General features: G+C 36.0%; 1 protein-coding gene and 1 pseudogene across 1 annotated transcript; both read left to right on the top strand.

Annotated features, from left to right (window-relative positions):
* Positions 1-1,273: 1,273 nt before the first annotated feature.
* CAMLG (calcium modulating ligand) lies at positions 1,274-18,181 on the top strand. Its single transcript, XM_074213533.1, has 4 exons — positions 1,274-1,534; positions 4,114-4,571; positions 6,712-6,777; positions 15,340-18,181. Exons 1-4 carry the CDS (start codon positions 1,348-1,350, stop codon positions 15,529-15,531), a joined length of 903 nt encoding a protein of 300 aa, XP_074069634.1. The 5' UTR covers positions 1,274-1,347; the 3' UTR covers positions 15,532-18,181.
* LOC141510590 (U6 spliceosomal RNA) lies at positions 2,749-2,835 on the top strand (annotated as a pseudogene).
* Positions 18,182-18,722: the final 541 nt, after the last annotated feature.

Raw genomic sequence — 18,722 nt, 5'->3', positions numbered from 1 at the left:
GCAGAATTGATAGCTGGAAACAGAGAATTGAGAATGACACCTAGATTTCAACTCTTGAGGATGGTTAATTTTTTCCAAGTAGTCAATAGAAGATTTTGCTTCCTTCCCAGTTTCTCCACTTTGCAAGGAATCACATCTAAACTGTTTTTTGATACTCTCTTATTAAATTTAGCACTGACAAATAACTGAAAGATGTAATTAATATCCAGGATCTCAGTCTCAGAGGCTCATTAACTAAAACTCAAGTCTGATTTTCTTTTCATCCAATGTAGTTAAAGATGATTCTAGAGAGAATCTCTAGAAAAAGACCATCAGGGGAGATTTGAGCGAGGGGCTTGAAGTAGTTGGCTCTCCAGACAAATTCTATAATTGCTCACATCATAAAGCTGGGACGTTCTTGTTTCTTCCTCAAATTACTTTACCTAGATCAACAGAGTTGTGCAATCTTAAGAAAATCTCTTAAAATGATTATTACAGGATGCATCCAAATTTGGCCTTTATCTCATTTTTACCATTTTAACTAATGGCTTCTTTGGAGTTTATACAATTCCTGAGCTCCTAAGGGTTGAAGGACCCGCGGATTGATTGGAGTGTATTGAATTTCTTAAAAAACTAGGCCGCACAGGGCAGTGGCCAGAGCACCGGCCCTGCAGTCTGGAGGACCTGCGTTCCAATGTGGCCTCGGACACTCTAATGACCCAACTGTGTGACCTTGAGCAAGTCACTTAACCCCATTGCCCTGCAAAAAAAACCCCTAAAGACAGCACGCGAGGCCACATTAAGAGTTTCTCATCCAACTGGCTTGTCCCAGGTCAGAAGTAGCGTCTTCTTCCCGATTTCCCCATAGGGCCACTGTGCGCCCCGGCGGGACCCCGGGTCTTCGGGCAGGGCAGAGGGTCCAGCCCGCCCGCAGCGCCCAAGGGCCGGGCCTCCGCCCCCAGGCCTGACTGACAAGCTGCCTCCGGGCTCCACGCCCCTCCCGCGGCCCGGAGACGGCGGCCACGTGCGCAGGAGCAGCTCTAGGGACCAGGCCTCAGGTCCGGAAGCCGGAGGAAGGGCGGTGCCGGAGACGGCTCTGCGTCACGTGGCCCGGGGCCGGGGAGCGGTCTCGAGGCTCCTCCGAGGAAAGGCGTTGGAGGCGTCCGTGTGCGCTCGCGCGCGGGGCGGGGCGGGGCGGGGGGCGGGGGGCGGGGCTGCGCCGCCGCGGCGCCCGCCGCGCGCGAGGCCCGGGCAGAATGGGGCATGCGCGGGCCCGGGGGCGGGGGCGGGGGCGGGGGCCGGGGCCCATTGTGCGAGGGGAGCCGCGGAGCGTTGCCGCCGCTCTGCGCGGCGCCGCTTCGGGCCGGGATGGAGCCGTTGGCCGTGGCTTCCGGGGACGACGGGCCCGGACCCCCCGGGCCCTCCGGAGCCTCGGAGGCCGGCGGTCTGTCTGCTTCCCAGCGCCGGGCGGAGTTGAGGCGAAGGAAGCTGCTGATGAACTCGGAGCAGCGAATCAACCGCATCATGGGCTTCCACCGGAGCGGGAGCAGCACGGGTGAGAAGCCGGGCCCGGGCCCCGGCCCCGGCGAGAGCCCGCGGGAGGCGCCCCCTGCGCCCTGAGGGCCCGCCCCGCCCCGCCCCGGCGGCACCGAGGCCTCCGGCCTCCCATGCCCTCTCCCGCGGGCAGCCTGCCGCCTCGCCCGCCCCAGCGGAGCCGCTTCCCGGGCCTCCCCGGCGGAGCCCCCCCCGGCGGGCCGACGGCGCGGCCGGCCCCGGAGCCTTTCGGGACCGCGGCCGGCGCCCGCGTCTCCCCCCTTCCTCCGCGGTTGTTGTTTGCAGCCTCTCCTCCTCCCCGGCTCCTCTTTGCCCCTTGCGTTTATCACCCCGCGAGCCGCGAGCCTGCTGCGTGGGGCGGGCGTGCTGGCATGGGGCGGAGTGGTGGCATGGGGCGGGAGTGCTGGCATGGGGCGGGCTGCTGTTCAGCTGGCCTCTTCTTCCCTAGTAGCTGTGGGAGATGCCTGTGTTCTTCTCGTTCCCTTTTCTCCCACTCGGTTGGGCAGTGGAGAACAAAGCCTGGCAGTTATTGTGCTTTTTCGGCTCCAGACCACCCAGCCTAAAACCTGTCTTACTGAGTCAGAGTTGTTATTGTGGATGCCACAAATCTTAAAAGGCGTGTTCTCTTGTATGACATCCGAGTGCAGGCCCTGGGAAAGAGAACCTGGCCCCAGACACTAACCGTGTGACCTTGGGCGAGTCACTCAACCCTGACAGCCCCCCACCCAGGGCCATCTCCGGTCATCCTGATTCACATCTGGCCACTGGACCCAGATGTCTCTGGAGGAGAAAGTGAGGCTGGTGACTCAGCACAGCATCCCCTCACTCAGAGTGAATTCATGGGCATGTCATGACATCACTTCCCTGATGTCATGGTCCTCTTCCAGAAGTTAGGACAGGCATCAGTTAGCAAGGCATGTATGTTATAATGATACTTAATGAAATAATTCTCTTCAGTTGGAATAGCTGTGAATGATAACTTTGTATACTTAACTGTGACCCTGGGCAATTTACTTAACTCCATTGCCTTGTAAAAATAAAGAAAAAATAGACGTGGTCTTTACTCTTTAGAAACTTAGAAGTTAGTAATTTACAAACCAAATTTAAAAACTAATTTTAATCCATATTTCCCCCAGTTTGTACTTCACATTGCATTAAACATTTCCTTTAAGAAGACCTGGTGCTAGCTACAGCACATATACTAAAAAAAAAAAAAAAAAAAAAAATTGCAACTATACAGAGAAAATTAGCATGGCCCCTGTGCAAGGATGACAACAAATTCGAGAAGCGTTCCTTAAAAAAAAAAAAAAAGATGGGGCGGCTAGGTGGCGGTAGTGGATAAAGCACCAGCCCTGGAGTCAGGAGTACCTGGGTTCAAATCCAGTCTCAGACACTTAATAATTACCTAGCTGTGTGGCCTTGGGCAAGCCACTTAACCCCGTTTGCCTTGCAAAAACCTGAAAAAAAAAAAGAAAAGAAATGACCTGGTCTTTATCACCACCTGCAAACTGATGATAGATTTATGTGTATGTGGTTTTTTTTTTTAGATTTATGTGTTTTTGTGAAAAAGTAACAGTACTTTGGGTAGACTCAGTTATAGAACCATAAAACATAGCCTTACAAAATTTAAGGCAATAAAGTTTGTTGCTGTTTGTCCATTTCAGTCATGTTCAACTTTTCATGACCCCAGTTGAGGTTTTCCTGGCAAAGAGACTAGTATGGTTTGCCATTTCCTTCTCCAGCTCATTTTACAGATGAGGAAACTAAGGCTAACAGTTAAACAATGTACCCAGGGTCATACAGCTAGTAAGTGTCTGACACATGGATTTGAACTCAAATCTTCAGAAAGGCCTATTCATTGTACCCAAGGCAATAAATGTATCTCTTGTATTGGAAATAATCTAATTGAAGCTCAGAAATTGAATTAGTTCCAAAACAAGAATAATACTTTAACACACTTCTCTCCCAAGTCTGTTGTGAAGATTAAATAAGATAGCATATGTAAACTTTAAAGTACTATATAAAAATTGTCAGAAGTAAAAATACTTTTTTGTCAATTGATGAAACTTCGTTTTTAATTGTATTTTTCCCCCTTTATTAAATTACTACTATTTTGTTACACCCATTTTTTTACTTGACAAATCTGAAATATCTTTCCATGTCTTTTTTGGAAAGACTAGCATTTTAAAATCTTTAAGAATATGTCAGAATATATAATTCTGCAACAGGAAGATCACATAAGTAAGTACTGTTTGATTTAGCCACACCCTGTATAATTTGAAATCCAAATTCAATAATTATTTTAAATTTTAGATGAAAAAGAACAGAAATCCATTCCCATGAAGCTTGTAGTTCATCCTCTAAAAGAACATAACTTTTCAGTCTTGTTTTAATTTTCTTAGATGTTGTATCTGAGGATTTGTTTTATGTCCTCTTTGCAAAGTCTTTAATAAATTGGATTCAGTCATATTTTTTTAATATATTTAATGGCTCCCTGTCTCAGCGACAAGCCCTTTATATATATTAACATATATTGTGTTTACAGTCACATAGCATGCATACTTTATTTTTTTTCCTTAGAAGAAGACATGAACACAGAATCAAAGCAGCGTGACACTGATAAGCTGAACTCCCTCCCTGTTCCTTCGGTTTCAAAGCGAGTGGTGCTGGGTGATTCAACTGGCACAGGAACAGTGGACCACCAGGGTGGCATTACAGAGATCAAGGGAACCCAACTTGTAGATCAAAAGGACTCTTTAATCAATCCACCTGAGGGTAGTAATGAAGGTAACCTTGAACTCCGACATCGAAAAAGAGATCTTACAACTGAAACTGTCCAGAGAAGCTCCCAGCATGGCTTAGACCAGTATCTTTCCAGATTTGATGAAGCAATGAAGTTAAGAAAACAATTGATTAGTGAGAAACCTAGTCAAGAGAATGGAAATACAGGGGAAGAATTTGATACTTTTCGAATTTTCAGATTGGTGGGATGTGCTTTTCTTGCCCTTGGAGTTCGGGCTTTTGTATGCAAATATTTGGTAAGAAAAGAACACTCAAATATTAGCAATTACCAGATATTTCAAATCTAAAACTAAGATCCGTTTTAGAGTTCTTTACTAATATTAGTAAAATAATATTACCAACTTTGTGGTTATTAATGAGAAATAAATTCTGTTATTCAAGAGTTATATAGTATGGCACTGCTCTGCATAATGAAATATTCTTTCTAAATAGAGATCATGTGTGCCATATGTTAAAAACCATTTTTCAAATGTATTGAAACCATACTATTTTGAGTATTACATAAACTATTTTTCTCTTGATTATCAGTTATCTTTTACTGTGAAGTATCTGAGATCTTGTTACTCAATAGTTTAAATTGACAGAATGCTGGATAATGAAATCTACTGTGGTAATTATGTTCTACAGTGAAAGAGCAAATGCAGAGAAGCTAGGAAATATTGGTGTTTCTTAATTAACATTCCCTATACCTGAGATTATGTGTATTCAGTTAGAAAGTCATCTGATTATTATAAATATTAAAGATGAAGTATATTGCTATAAATGGAACAGAAATATTAATATTTTTGTACTCTACACGACTCTAAAATTTAACAAGAGGGAATGAATAGCTTTTCTACAATAGCTATGTTAGAACTATTTTCAAAACTTTTGGGTCTTTGTAAGATCATATCTTCTGTGTTGCTTCCTTAAAAAAGTTGCATCTGGAATAACTAGAGAACAAGATTTTTCGAATAAATTAATTTTCTAGATAATTGAATATGCCTTTTAAGCATTGCATCCTTTTTTTTTTTAAAAAAAGATTTTTATGGAATTGTTTATGTTCTTAAATATTTTGAATGTAATTTTTCTTGATAATTCATTTTTTTAATTAGGAACTAATCCCATGAACATAATTTCTATATTTGGTCTGCCTCTCTTTAAAATGTGAATTTTCTATTTTAAATCCTTTTTAGTTAGGAGTGTTGATTGTTCCCCAGTAAGAAATGACAATGTAGTTGGCTAAATTTGTAAACAGCAGCTAATATGTAATTACTCACTATCCTTGATTGTATATCTATAATCTAGTGGTAGTGGTATCTTTAGAAGGTATTGCAATATGTAGGGATATTAATCATTAAATTAACTTTCCAGATTCCTCTGTTTTTAAAGTTCTTAAATCTTATTGTTTTAGTATTTCTATAATCCCCTTCTAATCTTCTATGGGCTAGAAAACCAGATAACCAACTTTGCTAAAATTATGTCAGAAATAAGAATAAATAGGCTTTGAGACCTGATGAGATATGCTATTTTTAAATTATGACTTTGTAAGGATATAAATTTGGATTGAGAGGCAACTAGGTGGCCCAGTGGATAGAGCACCAACCCTAGAGTCAGGAGGACCTAAATTCAAATCCAACCTCAGACACTTAATATTAGCTATGTGACCTTGGACAAGTCACTTAACCCCATTGTCTGGCAAACAACCAAAAAAGAAGAAAATAAATTCTGATTGAAATTTTTACATTTTTGAAAAAAGACTTGCATAAAATATATTTACAACACCTCCCTCTTCACTCCCTATATGTGTGTGTGTGTGTGTATACACATACATATATGTTTGTATATATACACATAAAACATAATATACACTGATAACCATATTGTATATACATATAGATTTGTACACAAGAGTATTTATGTGTATATCTCCACATAAATATTTTTTAAAGTTATTTATTTATTTGTTACAAGGCAGTGGGGTTAAGTGACTTGCCGAAGGTCACACAGCTAGGTAATTATTAAGTGTCTGAGGCTGGATTTGAATTCGGGTCTTCCTGACTCCAGGACCAGCACTCTATCCACTGCACCACCTAGCTGCCCCAATTTTTAAACCATCTCATAAGAGAAAACTTTCTTTAAGTCAAAGTGGAAATTTATTTAAAAAATTGACATTTGTTCAAATGTTGACTTAGAGATTTTGCAACAAAAATTATATAAAATTTCCTTGTCTTTCTCAACCTTTGCTTTTCTAGGAACAATATTCTTTAAAACTACCTAAAACTAAACATTTTATGTGATTTTTAAGTTGAACTTTGTAGTTGTTATAATTTGACTTTATATAATTGCTGGATAATTTGTACATTAGCAGCTAATTTTCTCTTTTTGTCTTTATAGTCCATATTTGCTCCATTTCTTACTTTGCAACTTGCATTCATGGGATTATCTAAGTATTTCCCAAAGGTAAGTTAGTTACACCTGAAATGAGTACAAGTCTTTTAATTTACTTTTTTGGAAGTATGTTCAAAAATAAGTAATATTAAAAAGCTAATGTTGCAAGATGTTCTAAATTGTAATTCTTACACTCCAGTCTGTAAATTTAAAAAAAAAATTGATAACTTTTTCAACATAATTGTTTTTCTTTGTAAGCTTATATTTTATTTTATACATTTTAAAAACATCCTGAGATGGAAATCTATAGACTTTACCAGACTATGAAGGTGTTCATAACACCTTCTTAATAAGAACTCTGGGAAATGAATCATGTTCTTCAGAATCAGTAATTTAATTCAACAAACATTTATTGAACACCTACTTTATGCTACAAACTGAAATAGGCACAAAGAATACAAAGATAAAACTGAAAATGATCCTTGTGTTCAGGGAATTAAAATTCTACAGCTAAGTCAATACTTACTAAATCAGGCACTGGTATTCAATGACTAAAATTATCTCAAAAATTAATTTTCATACAAGGGTTGGACCAAAAGATAAAAAGGAAAAAATTTATTTCCCCTCTTTCATATGAGGTAGGAGATGATAGTAGAATGTTGAATTTACATAAGACACAACCATTGTGTTGATTGATTTTGCTACCTTTTTTCCTTTTTTCACTAGAAATAACTATTGAGGAATGATAAGGGAAGATTAGCAAAACCAGAATTTTATACAAATCAACTATAGCTAAATTAAAACATAAAAATGAAGGTTAAAACAGCTGAACTTCAGACATTGAAAGAAACATCAAACAGACATTTCTAGTTTGTTACCTGCTGATTTGTTATTTTCTAACCTGTTAAATGTTAGGGGTTTTATATGAAATTTTATTTCATATTTTGTAAATATAGAAAGTAAAAAGAAAAGAGATACACAGTTTCTCTTAAGCATTTTTCAAAAATTGAATTTTAAATAACTCAGGATACTGAGAATTATTTTTACAACAATTAAATATTATTTCTGGTCTAGGATACATCTGCATAAGTTGATTATGTTTAATCTTTTTACTCTAAAGTTTTTCAATGAAGTCATTTTTTCAGAATTTGGTAAATACGGTATTTTGTTTCATTTGTTAGAATGACTAATAGTGACAGGTTAAGATGCTATCTACCCAGTCTCGTAGGTTCTTCTTTTAAAAAAGAAAATATCACACCATACTTTTATTATTTAGTTTTAGAATTGAACTTTTGCTTCTCATTTTGAGTCAACTGCTTAGATCAAACAGGGAACTTTGGCCTGACTATTGGTCTGGCATTGCCAAGGCAACTGCAGGCAGGAATTAAAAGCAATAAATATAGGCATTTTGGGGGAGTGAATTTATTAAATATTTGACCAAATATATTCCATGAATGTGTTATAAACAAATGTCCCTTGGCAGAAAAAAGAATCCCTACCCCCAACTTAGATTATTTATAATTGTCCTTTGTATGTGCGTTATGTTCATGAGTTTGTACACAGAGACAAAGAGTATATCTTTGCTATAAAAAAAGGTTTTGACTGATAGCTGAATCAAGCCGATTTAGACCCATAGTAATTCATTTGTATTAAATATATTGTGGTTTGGAGTACAGGAGAAAGGAGGGCAATATTTTATCAATATAAAAACAATTTTACCACTGGAGTGTCTGCTAATCTAATTTTCTTGAGCAGTGACAGTTGGTTTCTGTCAGACAATTGTAAATTGTCAGGCTATTTGTAAATAAGTGGAAAGATCTATGAAAATGAAATATTAAGGTAAAAACCAATGAGTTTTCTATGAGGATAAAGTGAAGATCATCACTGAAGAAACAAATGTTTGAACAAAAAAAAACTTCAACCCTTATTCTTCTTGAGCCTTCTATATCATTTGATATTGTTGGGTGCCTTCTTAAAATTGTTAACTTTTGTGCTCCTTATTATCTTTATTTATAAAGCCTCAGAGTTAGAAGGGGCTTCAAAGACCAACTAGTTTTAAAAATCCCTCAACATAAACTCCTTCTATGATATATCCAACTAGTGGTCATTCAGATTTGCTTTGATGACTTTTTTCTTAGGGGAAAAAACATTGCTTCTGAAAACAGCTCATTACACTATTAGAAGAGCTTATTTATGAGGCAGTAGATGGCATGGTAGATAGAATACAGCCCTGGAGTCAGGAGGACCTGAGATCAAATCCAGCCTCAGATTCCTAGTCAAGTCACTTAACTCCAATTGCCTCATAAAAATAAAAAAAAAAATAGCTCATTTGTTAAGGTTTCTTTACTCATTACAAACCTTTATAATTTCTACCCATTTTTCCTAGTTCTCATTCTACTTTTAGAGCCAAGGAGAACAGTCTTTAACAGTTTTCCACTTCTGATATTTGAAGATGGCTATTATGGCCCCTCAGATTTTCTTCTTCTCTTGATTACTAGCAAACTCTGTTTCAGACAGTTCTCACATTGCATAATTTCAGTGCCCTTCACCATCCTGGCCTCTTTCCTCTGGTTATTCTTCAAATTATCAATGTCCTTCTTAATATGTTACACCTAGAATCAAACAAAGCTGTTTGAGGCCAAAGTTCCTGTATGATCAAAGCAGATGGCTTTGTTCAATTCTTCAGTGAGAAATTGAAAACTAAATAATAAAAGTATGGTGTGATTTTTTTTTTCCCTTTTTTACAAGAAACCTAAAAGACCGAGGAGATAGCATTTTAACCTGTCACTGCCTACCTTTATAATTTGACCATGGCAGAAAAATAGTTCATGCAATTGGATACTGCGTTTCTCTTAATGAAGGCTACGATTATAATAACTTTTCTATTTTTATATATAATATATAGAGATAATAACATCATACTCTTGACTCATGTTTAACTTATCCCCTAAAAAGCTGTGATTTTTTAAGAGATTAATCACTATGAGTCTCCCCTCCTCCTTTCTCTTCTTGTATATATTGTTTTTTTCCTTAACGTACTTAGTTTATCCCAATTAAATTTTACTTCTTTAGATTCAGTTCAATGATTTTCTTGTCAAGATCTTTTTAGATCCTGTCACCCAGCTTGTTTACTCCTTCCCCACCCCCTCTTAGCTTTGTATTATCCATACTTTTAGACAAATTATTGGTTTAAAATGGCTAATATCCTGGACTTAGAAGCCACAAGCACTAATTGGAGATCTTCCAAGTTGTTATCAAATCTTTAATTATTGTACTTTGCACTTGATCATCCAACTATTTACAGTTTTCATATTTATGTTATTTAGTTCACATCGCAAGTTTGTGGATGACTAGTCAGTCTTAAGTGACTTTCAATATTTAACTAAAATCTGGATAAAGCTATATTTACCATCTTCCCCTAAATTACCAGACCTTCCAACCTTGTCAAAATAGTGAATGAGACTAGTCTGATGAATTGACTACCAGGGTAACATAAGCAGCAAGTATCTGAGGGACTATTTGAAATCAAGTCTTATTGATTCCAAGTCCAGAACTTTTCTTCAAATCTCAGAGGGGTTCAAGATCTCTTTCAGCTAATATCTTAGATGACATCAAAAGAAGCATAGTATCCAGTTGTCCACTGTTTTTCTGCTCTGTAGATGACACTGTATTCTTGATGGAGCTTTATTGGTCCTATGTGATTAGCATTTCCTTTTTAATCTATTCATTAACCATCCCTTTAATAATACATTCCAGAATTTTGCCATGACTCAAAGGCAAACTTGCCAACCAATATTCGATTTTCTTTCCTTTTGAAAATTAGAATATTTGCCCTTTACATTCTTATTCCATCTCTCTTTTCTCCATAATTTTTTTTTGTAAGGCGAATGGGGTTAAGTGACTTGCCCAAGGCCACACAGCTAGGTAATTATTAAGTGTCTGAGACCGGATTTGAACCCAGGTACTCCTGACTCCAGGGCTGGTGCTTTGTCCACTATGCCACCTAGTCGCCCCGTCTCCATAATCTTTTAATAATCATTGAAAGTAGTTTAAACAAATTCATTCTTTCGTTTGTAAAATGTCCTGAGATATTTTTCTATTAGACTTCCATTAAGTATAGCTAGGAGCTCTCTTAGTATACATCTCTCTACATCTCATTTGGTATCATTTTTCTATTGACCAAGCTTGTTCTGTTCTTCCTAGTCTAAAGATCACTGTCTTGTCAAAGACATTAGAAACAATCACTTACGTATAGGCTTCTCCATCTTCAAACCTGATATCCTCAATTTTTCACTTGACTCTGACATTTCCACTCAGGTTATTTTTCAACTCATGTCTTAGAACTCATCTTGGGGGCAGCTTAGGTGACACAGTGGACAGAGCACCGACCCTGGAGTCAGGACGACCTGAGTTCAAATCTGGCCTCAGACACTTAATAATTATCTAGCTGTGACCTTGGACAAGTTACTCAACTCCATTGCCATTAAAAAAAACAGCTTATTTCATATTCAGATACTTAAATGGATTTGTGGTTTCATTATTTTCCTCTAACAATAGAAGTTTGAACCTATACATTCCTGAATAAACTTCATGTCCTCTTATAATAATTAGAAACCTTCCTTTCTCCTAACATCATGAGTGTATTGTTAGAGCACCTGAGCCTAAAATTTATCATTTGTATAAACACAGCCGGTCCATATATAATTACTCAAAAGTTTAGATAGGACAGAAACCTTAGAATCAGGAAGATTCCAGCCTTTTTAACTCTGATTTTTGAACAAGTCCTTTAACCTCTCTCAACTTCAGTTTTCTCATCCATAGAATGGGAATAATAATAGCTCCTGCCTCATGACTTAGAAGGATCATATATATGAGATAATATATATATATTATATATTATGTATATAATATATATATGTATACTCAATGCTTTCTAAATCTTTGTAAGTCTTTAAGCAATATATAAACGTTAATTTATTTTGCATTGTTAGTTCAGTGCAATCACTACAATATTTTCTGCAAAAAAGCATCTAGAAGAGGTTCACCATTCTCAGAGAATCCCTCATTAATTTTTATTCTGGACTGACTTTCCATCACATTGGCAAATACCTCTGGTAAACATGTTTGCCTGTTTTATGCCTTGTTTTCTGTAAGGGGGTTATTTAAAAAAAAGTCTACCTCTGTTATATTTTTCAAGAAATTTTGAAAGAGTTTATTTATGTATATGAGAGAAACCTTGTCAGAAAAGCCTTTAAATTAGCATCTTCCTTTTTTGTAATATATGAGAACATATTGCTATATATGTCATTTGCATAGTGTTAAGATACAGTCCACTGAAGACGTAATCTATAAAAGAACTTAACCTTTTCTATTAATACCTTTATCAAAGATACCCTCTGATGCATAAATAGGTGATTCTCATTAAGGATTTTATTTGCATGCAAAAGTAGCATTAGTTGTTAATGTTTTTTTATCACTTTTTTAAATATTAATAAAGTCTAGGGAATTTTTTCCTCCCATTTCTTTGGCATCTTTTTCTTCTTCAGACACCCATGCATCAATCCCTCAAAACTTTGTTACCTCCAAAAGGATCTAAACTATATATGTGATTCTTTTCTAGATGCTTTTCCCATCTTTATTCTTTTTTAAAAATTTTTTTGTTTTTTTTATAATTTTTTTTGCAAGGCAATGGAGTTAAGTGGCTTGCCCAAGGTCACTCAGCTAGGTAATTAAGTGTCTGAGGCCGGATTTGAACTCAAGTACTCCTCACTCCGAGGCCTATCCACTGCACCACCTAGCTGCCCCTCCCCATCTTTATTCTTGAGTGCTATTTATTTCTGCTTTCTCTGAAAACAGATTTGGGACTAAGATTCCAAGTGTGATGACATTAGTAGTTTAATATAAAAATATTTGTAGACGTTTTCCATTTTTCTTCAGTTTGTTGACTTTCCACATACAACTCAAATAAATAAATAAATGCCTTCAAAACGACTTATTTCGCTGTCTTGTTAAATTTTCTTTATTTTTTTGCAAGTAGTTTATTTTTAATTACAGATATAGTTTTCAAAATTCATTTGTATTTTTTTTGTTTTCATTTTCGTTTGGGGTTTTTTTTTTTATGTTTTTGCAAGGCAAATGGGGTTAAGTGGCTTGCCCAAGGCCACACAGCTATTATTAAGTGTCTGAGGCCGGATTTGAACTCAGGGACTCCTGATTCCAGGGCTGGTGCTCTATCCACTGCACCACCTAGCCACCCCTTGGTTTTGGTTTTTGCAAGACATTGGGATTAAGTGACTTTTACCCAGGTCATACAGCTAAGTAAGTATTTGAGGCTGGATTTGAACTCAGACCCTCCTGCCTCCACTGCACCACCTTGATGCCCTTCAACATTCATTTTTAAATAAAATTTTGAGTTCCAAATTTTTCTGCTTCCCTAAAATGGCAAGTAATCTGATACATATTATACATGTGTACTCCATGTTAAACACATTTCCACATAAGTCAGTTTCAGAAAGCTTTTTCAGAAAGAAGAATCAGAACATAAGGGGAAAAACCAGGAAAGGGGAAAAAAATACTTTATTTCAATCTGCATTCAGACTCCATATTTTTTCCTATTTTTTCCTTAGATGTGGATACTATTTTCTCTTAGGAATCTTTGGGATTTGTCTTGGATCACTATATTGCTGAGAACAGCCAAGTCTATTAGAGTTGATCATAACACAATGTTGCTGTTACTATGTACATTGTTCTGGTTCTGTGCACTTCACTCAGCATCAGTTTATATAGGTTTTTCTGAAATCTGCTGGTTCATTTCTTAAAGAGTATTCCATTATATTCATATATCACAATTTGTTCAGTCATTCCCCAATCGATGGGTATCCTCTTAACTTTCAATTCTTTGCCACCACAAAAAGAAGTACTATAAATAATTTTGTACATGTAAGTCTTTTTCCCTTTTTTTGTGATCTCTGGGATACAAACCTAGTAATGGTTTTGTTGAATCAAAGGGAATGCATAGTTTGATTGCCCTTCAGCATATTCCAAATTGGTCTCCAGAATGATTGGTTTAGTTCACAACTCCACCAACAATGCATTAGTGTCCCAATTTTTCTTCTTCTCCAATATTTACCATTTTTCTTTTCTGTCATTTTAGCCAATCTGATGGGTGTGAGGTAGCACCTCACAATTTGCATTTCTCCAATCATAGACGCTATAGAGCATTTTTTCATAGGACTAAAAATAGCCCTAATTTCTTCATCTGAAAACTTCCTATTCAGTGAGTCTCTAAACCATCCTTATATTTAGATTCAACTTAATCTTTCTAATGGTTTTCTTTTGCATATATTATCCTAGGTCAAGACTGTAGTAATTTGGATCTCAGCAGTATACTCTCAGGCCATTGAATAATGATCTCACAATTAGAAACTTAACAATCAAAAGTCTGTGGAGGGGGCAGCTAGGTGGCTTAGTGGATAGAGTACCGGCCCTGGTGTCAGGAGGACCTGAGTTCAAACCTGACTTCATACACTTAATAATTACCTAGCTGTGTGATCTTGGGAAAGTCATTTAACCCCACTGCCTTACAAAAAAAAAAGTGTGGAAAGTTCAAAATAATTCTTTTCACCTTTGCTTGCCTTTGTTAACTGTAGAAATGGAAAGGGCTAAACAAAGTATAGACTGACAGATTGCTTTCCATAGGGGGGTGCGGGGAGGGAAGTAAGATTTGGGGGAAAATTGTAAAGCTCAAATAATATATAATAAACAATTTAATAAAACAACTGGAAAGGGCTATATGGGATGAAGGGCCTCAAGTTCCCCAGCAAATATTCTTTGTTTTCCTAAATTTCTCCTACTTACGCAGATTTGAAATTTCAGTCATCTTTGACTCTTCTTTCAGTCCTAATTAAGACTATAGCAATCACTAATTTCAGTTTATTCTGTTGCTTTCTAGTTGTGAGACTAAACAGTTCACCCATATTGAATTTATTCATCTGTGAGGATAATTATATTATGAATTCAGTGTAATCACTGCTCAAATAGGTACTAGAAAATGCAAAAGGAAAAATAGTATCTAATGTTGAGCTTACTTCAATTAGGAATACACAACATGTAATCAAAAGCTTATGTTTGATTATTGAGGAAAGAGAAAAATAACTGGAGTATTCAGAAAATTTTCTTTGGTGATGTTCTATTTGAACTGAACTTTAAGGGAAGATAGGGACGTTAAAAATGGAAAATGAGAGGATTCATTGTAGGCTTAAAAAGCATTAGCTCTTCAAAAAACATGGAGGCTGAAAATGGAATACCAAATTCAAGCAAAAGTAATTAAATCAATTTGACTAGAATGTAGAGTATAAAGAATAGTAATGTATTTCAAAAATATTAACATCCTCAGATAGAAATATATATGATCTATAAATATCCACAATAATGGTTATTTCTAATACATGACACAGAATCCACCTTGCTCAGTAAACATTTGTTGATTTGATTTTTTTATCAATGCTTTAAAACTAAACTAGCAGTTTATATAATCTTGCTAAAAAATGTCACAACTAAAAACTTCTCATAGGATTTATGATGTCATTTGCTGAAAGTCGTGCTTAAACTTATTTATCCTTTTTCTCTATTTAGAGTGAAAAGAAGGTGAAGACAACTGTACTAACTGCTGCACTTTTATTGTCTGGAATCCCAGCTGAAGTAATCAGTCGTTCCATGGATACCTATAGCAAAATGGGAGATGTTTTCACAGACCTTTGTGTCTACTTTTTCACTTTCATCTTTTGCCATGAACTGCTTATTTTTTGGGGCTCTGAAGTTCCATGAAGGCTATAGAATCCATAAAAGTATCTTACAAAGCCAATTTTCTGTTCTCTACTAGTCTAAGGGAAAGAAACCAGTTTATACTTTTATAGCATTCTTACTTGCTAGGAGTTATAAAACCACTGGATTATGAATGGAATAAGATCCCCAGTTTAAAAGTTTTGCAATTGTACTAGTCCTGATGTGAAGAATAGTCTTACTCATTTAGAAGGTGTGTCTACTGCTCTTGCCTACATTCCCTTCAGGTTGTATTCTTTTTTTCTGGTGTATGAGAATTTAACTAAGGTCTTTCTGCTCTTTGCAGAACTGTTGAACACTGTCCTAGCCATACCTAAGAACTGCTTCTGGTATTTGTTTTTCCTTCTCTTAAAATAAAGGAGTCCATCTAATACATAAAATTAAATTAACTGTGTTTTATAACCTTGTATACAGTAATGGAAGTAATTAAACATTAGACAATTTCCTCACTTTTCTTTGTTGAAAACAATTTTTTATTTTCATTCTATCCCTTAATTAATCAAATAAAAGAGTCCATTTGTACAAATAAAATTGGAGAAGACTTGAGAAATTATCTGTTGTGTTTCTAATTGCTTAATTGAAAAATATTTTGTTTTGTACAATCACAAACATGACATTTAAATCTACCTTAACTCATTTATTTAGTGGTCTTATTTTCTTTCATCTGAATGGGAAGATGATTTCTATTTTTTAGCTTATTGACTCAGGTCTTAATGACTTGATAAGTTTCCTCATTTGAGGAAGGCTGATTTTCTTTAAAAGATTGTAAAACATGAAAAATTATTTAGTATATTTTATTATTTTTATGAGGTTAATATATTAGAACAATTCATTAATTCAAATCTAGAAACTTTTTTTTTCCTTGTCCAATTTTATCTTGCTTCACATGCCCTAAATAAAGTTAATAAAGTGATGGGGCCATCCCTTTATTTCAATCCTTTGCTCCTTGGTTCCAGCTTCAAGAATTTATCTATGTTTAGGAATTTCTTTATAAGAACCTTGTTATCAGAATTTGTCATTGTCTCAAAACCTTGACTTTGCTCACCTGAGGCTAGTTTCAATCCCTGAAGCTCCCAGCTTTGCCAGGGATTCTATACCATTCAGCCATTACTTCCAACCACTGCCCTTCTTTGGGGTCATGTAGTTGTCTCCTCTCATGGAGCAAATATGAGAGGTTTCTCTCCTTGGAACCCAGGCAAAATAGCTCTAATACTTCTCTTTGAGTCTCTCAATTCAGATTTTCTTTGTCATTCTCCCATGTCACCTCTCTAAAGGCCACAATAGAGATCATAACGGCAACTACCTATGACTAATCAATCATGCAGTAGAAATTATATTCAAGACATAAGCATTGAAAATAGATTAAGACTTGAACAGAAGTTAAATATAACAATACTAAAGAATTGGTGGGTCAGAAAAAATATAGAAATAATAAATTTAATCAAAAAATGACAATGAGCTCCAAATTTATGGGATATAACAGTTCTTAGCTATCCTTAAGGATAAATTTATATCTTAAATATTTTCATCCAGAGAATAAAAAGGTCAATGAGTTGATTATACATCTAAAAGAAGAAAACAAAACTTTAAAATATCAAACACCAAATGAAAATCTTTAAATGAGAAGAAATTAATAAAATCTAAAGAAAACAAAAAAAACGCTGACTAAAAATAGTACTTTTTTTCAAGAGGAGAAACAAAATATATTATCTATAGCTCATTTTTCTTTTGAGAAAGGAAAATTAAGTATCAAGAATGAAAAATGATAAACTTAGAACAGATAAAATTATTGACACACTGGGTGAGCTATTAAGAATCCAATAAAAACAACTTAAAGGAAATGAACTATTTACAAATATATGTGTGTGTGTGTGTGTGTGTGTGTATTACTAGAGCAAGAATTGAAGAAACCATAAACGAACTCCAAAATAAAGATCTTTGGACCAAATTTATTTACATGCAAATTCAAATATTTAAAGAACAATTCCAATAAATTATAAAAATGGAAATATCTCCTACCACATTTCTGCAAGTATGGTCTGAATAACTAGTAAGAAAAAAACAGACAAATATCCCTACTGAATGCTGAAGTAAAATTCTGACAATATTTGCAAAGTTTACAACAGTAGAACTATAAACATAATAGACTTTATTAATAAGAATAAAGCCAACATGGTCATATATAAATGGATGCTTTTGACAAAATTCAACACTAATTTTGTTAAAAAAAAATTAATGGTGCTTTCCTTAATGGTAAATTAGGATATAATGAATATGATTTTAGGGAGACATGGTAAGATTCATAAGGATTGTTACAGAGTAAAGCAGATGTAAAACAAGTTAAATAATGAAAATATTGTAAAGATAACTTAGAAAGCAAGAACTTTAAGAACAACAACCATAATTCTAGAAAATGAAAGAAATTATTAGAAATGTGTCCAACTATATTCCAATAAACACCAATGACAAGGGAAATGGATGCTATTCTTGTAAAATGGTGATAAATTCAGTGCAAATCGATACTTTTTTTATATGTAGTCTTATCTCATTGATGTTGATTGAAGGGGGTAATTGGAGGGAGTGAATGTGAGGCTTTGTGAAAATAAAACATTTAAAAAATAATATATATCTAAAATCAAGAGATGTTTGTCCTTTATTCTCAACAAAGACCATGACATGAAGGAAGTGATGCCATAGCAAATAGGTGAATTAGATTTGAATGATGGGGTGGTGTGCTAAGGTTACCAGCCTCACTTTCTCCTCCAGAGCCATCTGGGTTTAGTGGTCAGTTATGAACCAGTATAACTGGAGGTGGCCCTGGACATAGGGCAACAAAAATAGTGTTAAGTGGCCTGCCCAAGAGGTCACATTTGAACTCAGGTCCTCCTGACTCCAGGGCAGGTGCTTGCTCTACAGCACCATCTAGCTACCCAAGAGAAATAAAAGATCTGGAATAAGGCAAGGATATTATCACTCATTATTATTTGATATAGTACTAGAAATGTTACTTATAATAAGGAAAAAATCGAAGGAATACATTTAGGCAAAGTAATAATATTGCTTTTTGCAGATGTTATGAGGATATACTTACAGAAACTTTATGGTCAAATAAACAGCCATCATAATTGTAGTATGTAAAGAAAATCCTTATAAATCACAAATATTTCTGAATATCA

The sequence above is a fragment of the Macrotis lagotis genome, chromosome 1 (assembly GCF_037893015.1).
Source record: "Macrotis lagotis isolate mMagLag1 chromosome 1, bilby.v1.9.chrom.fasta, whole genome shotgun sequence".
Lineage (NCBI taxonomy): Eukaryota > Metazoa > Chordata > Mammalia > Peramelemorphia > Peramelidae > Macrotis > Macrotis lagotis.
This window is presented reverse-complemented; position numbering and strand designations above follow the sequence as displayed.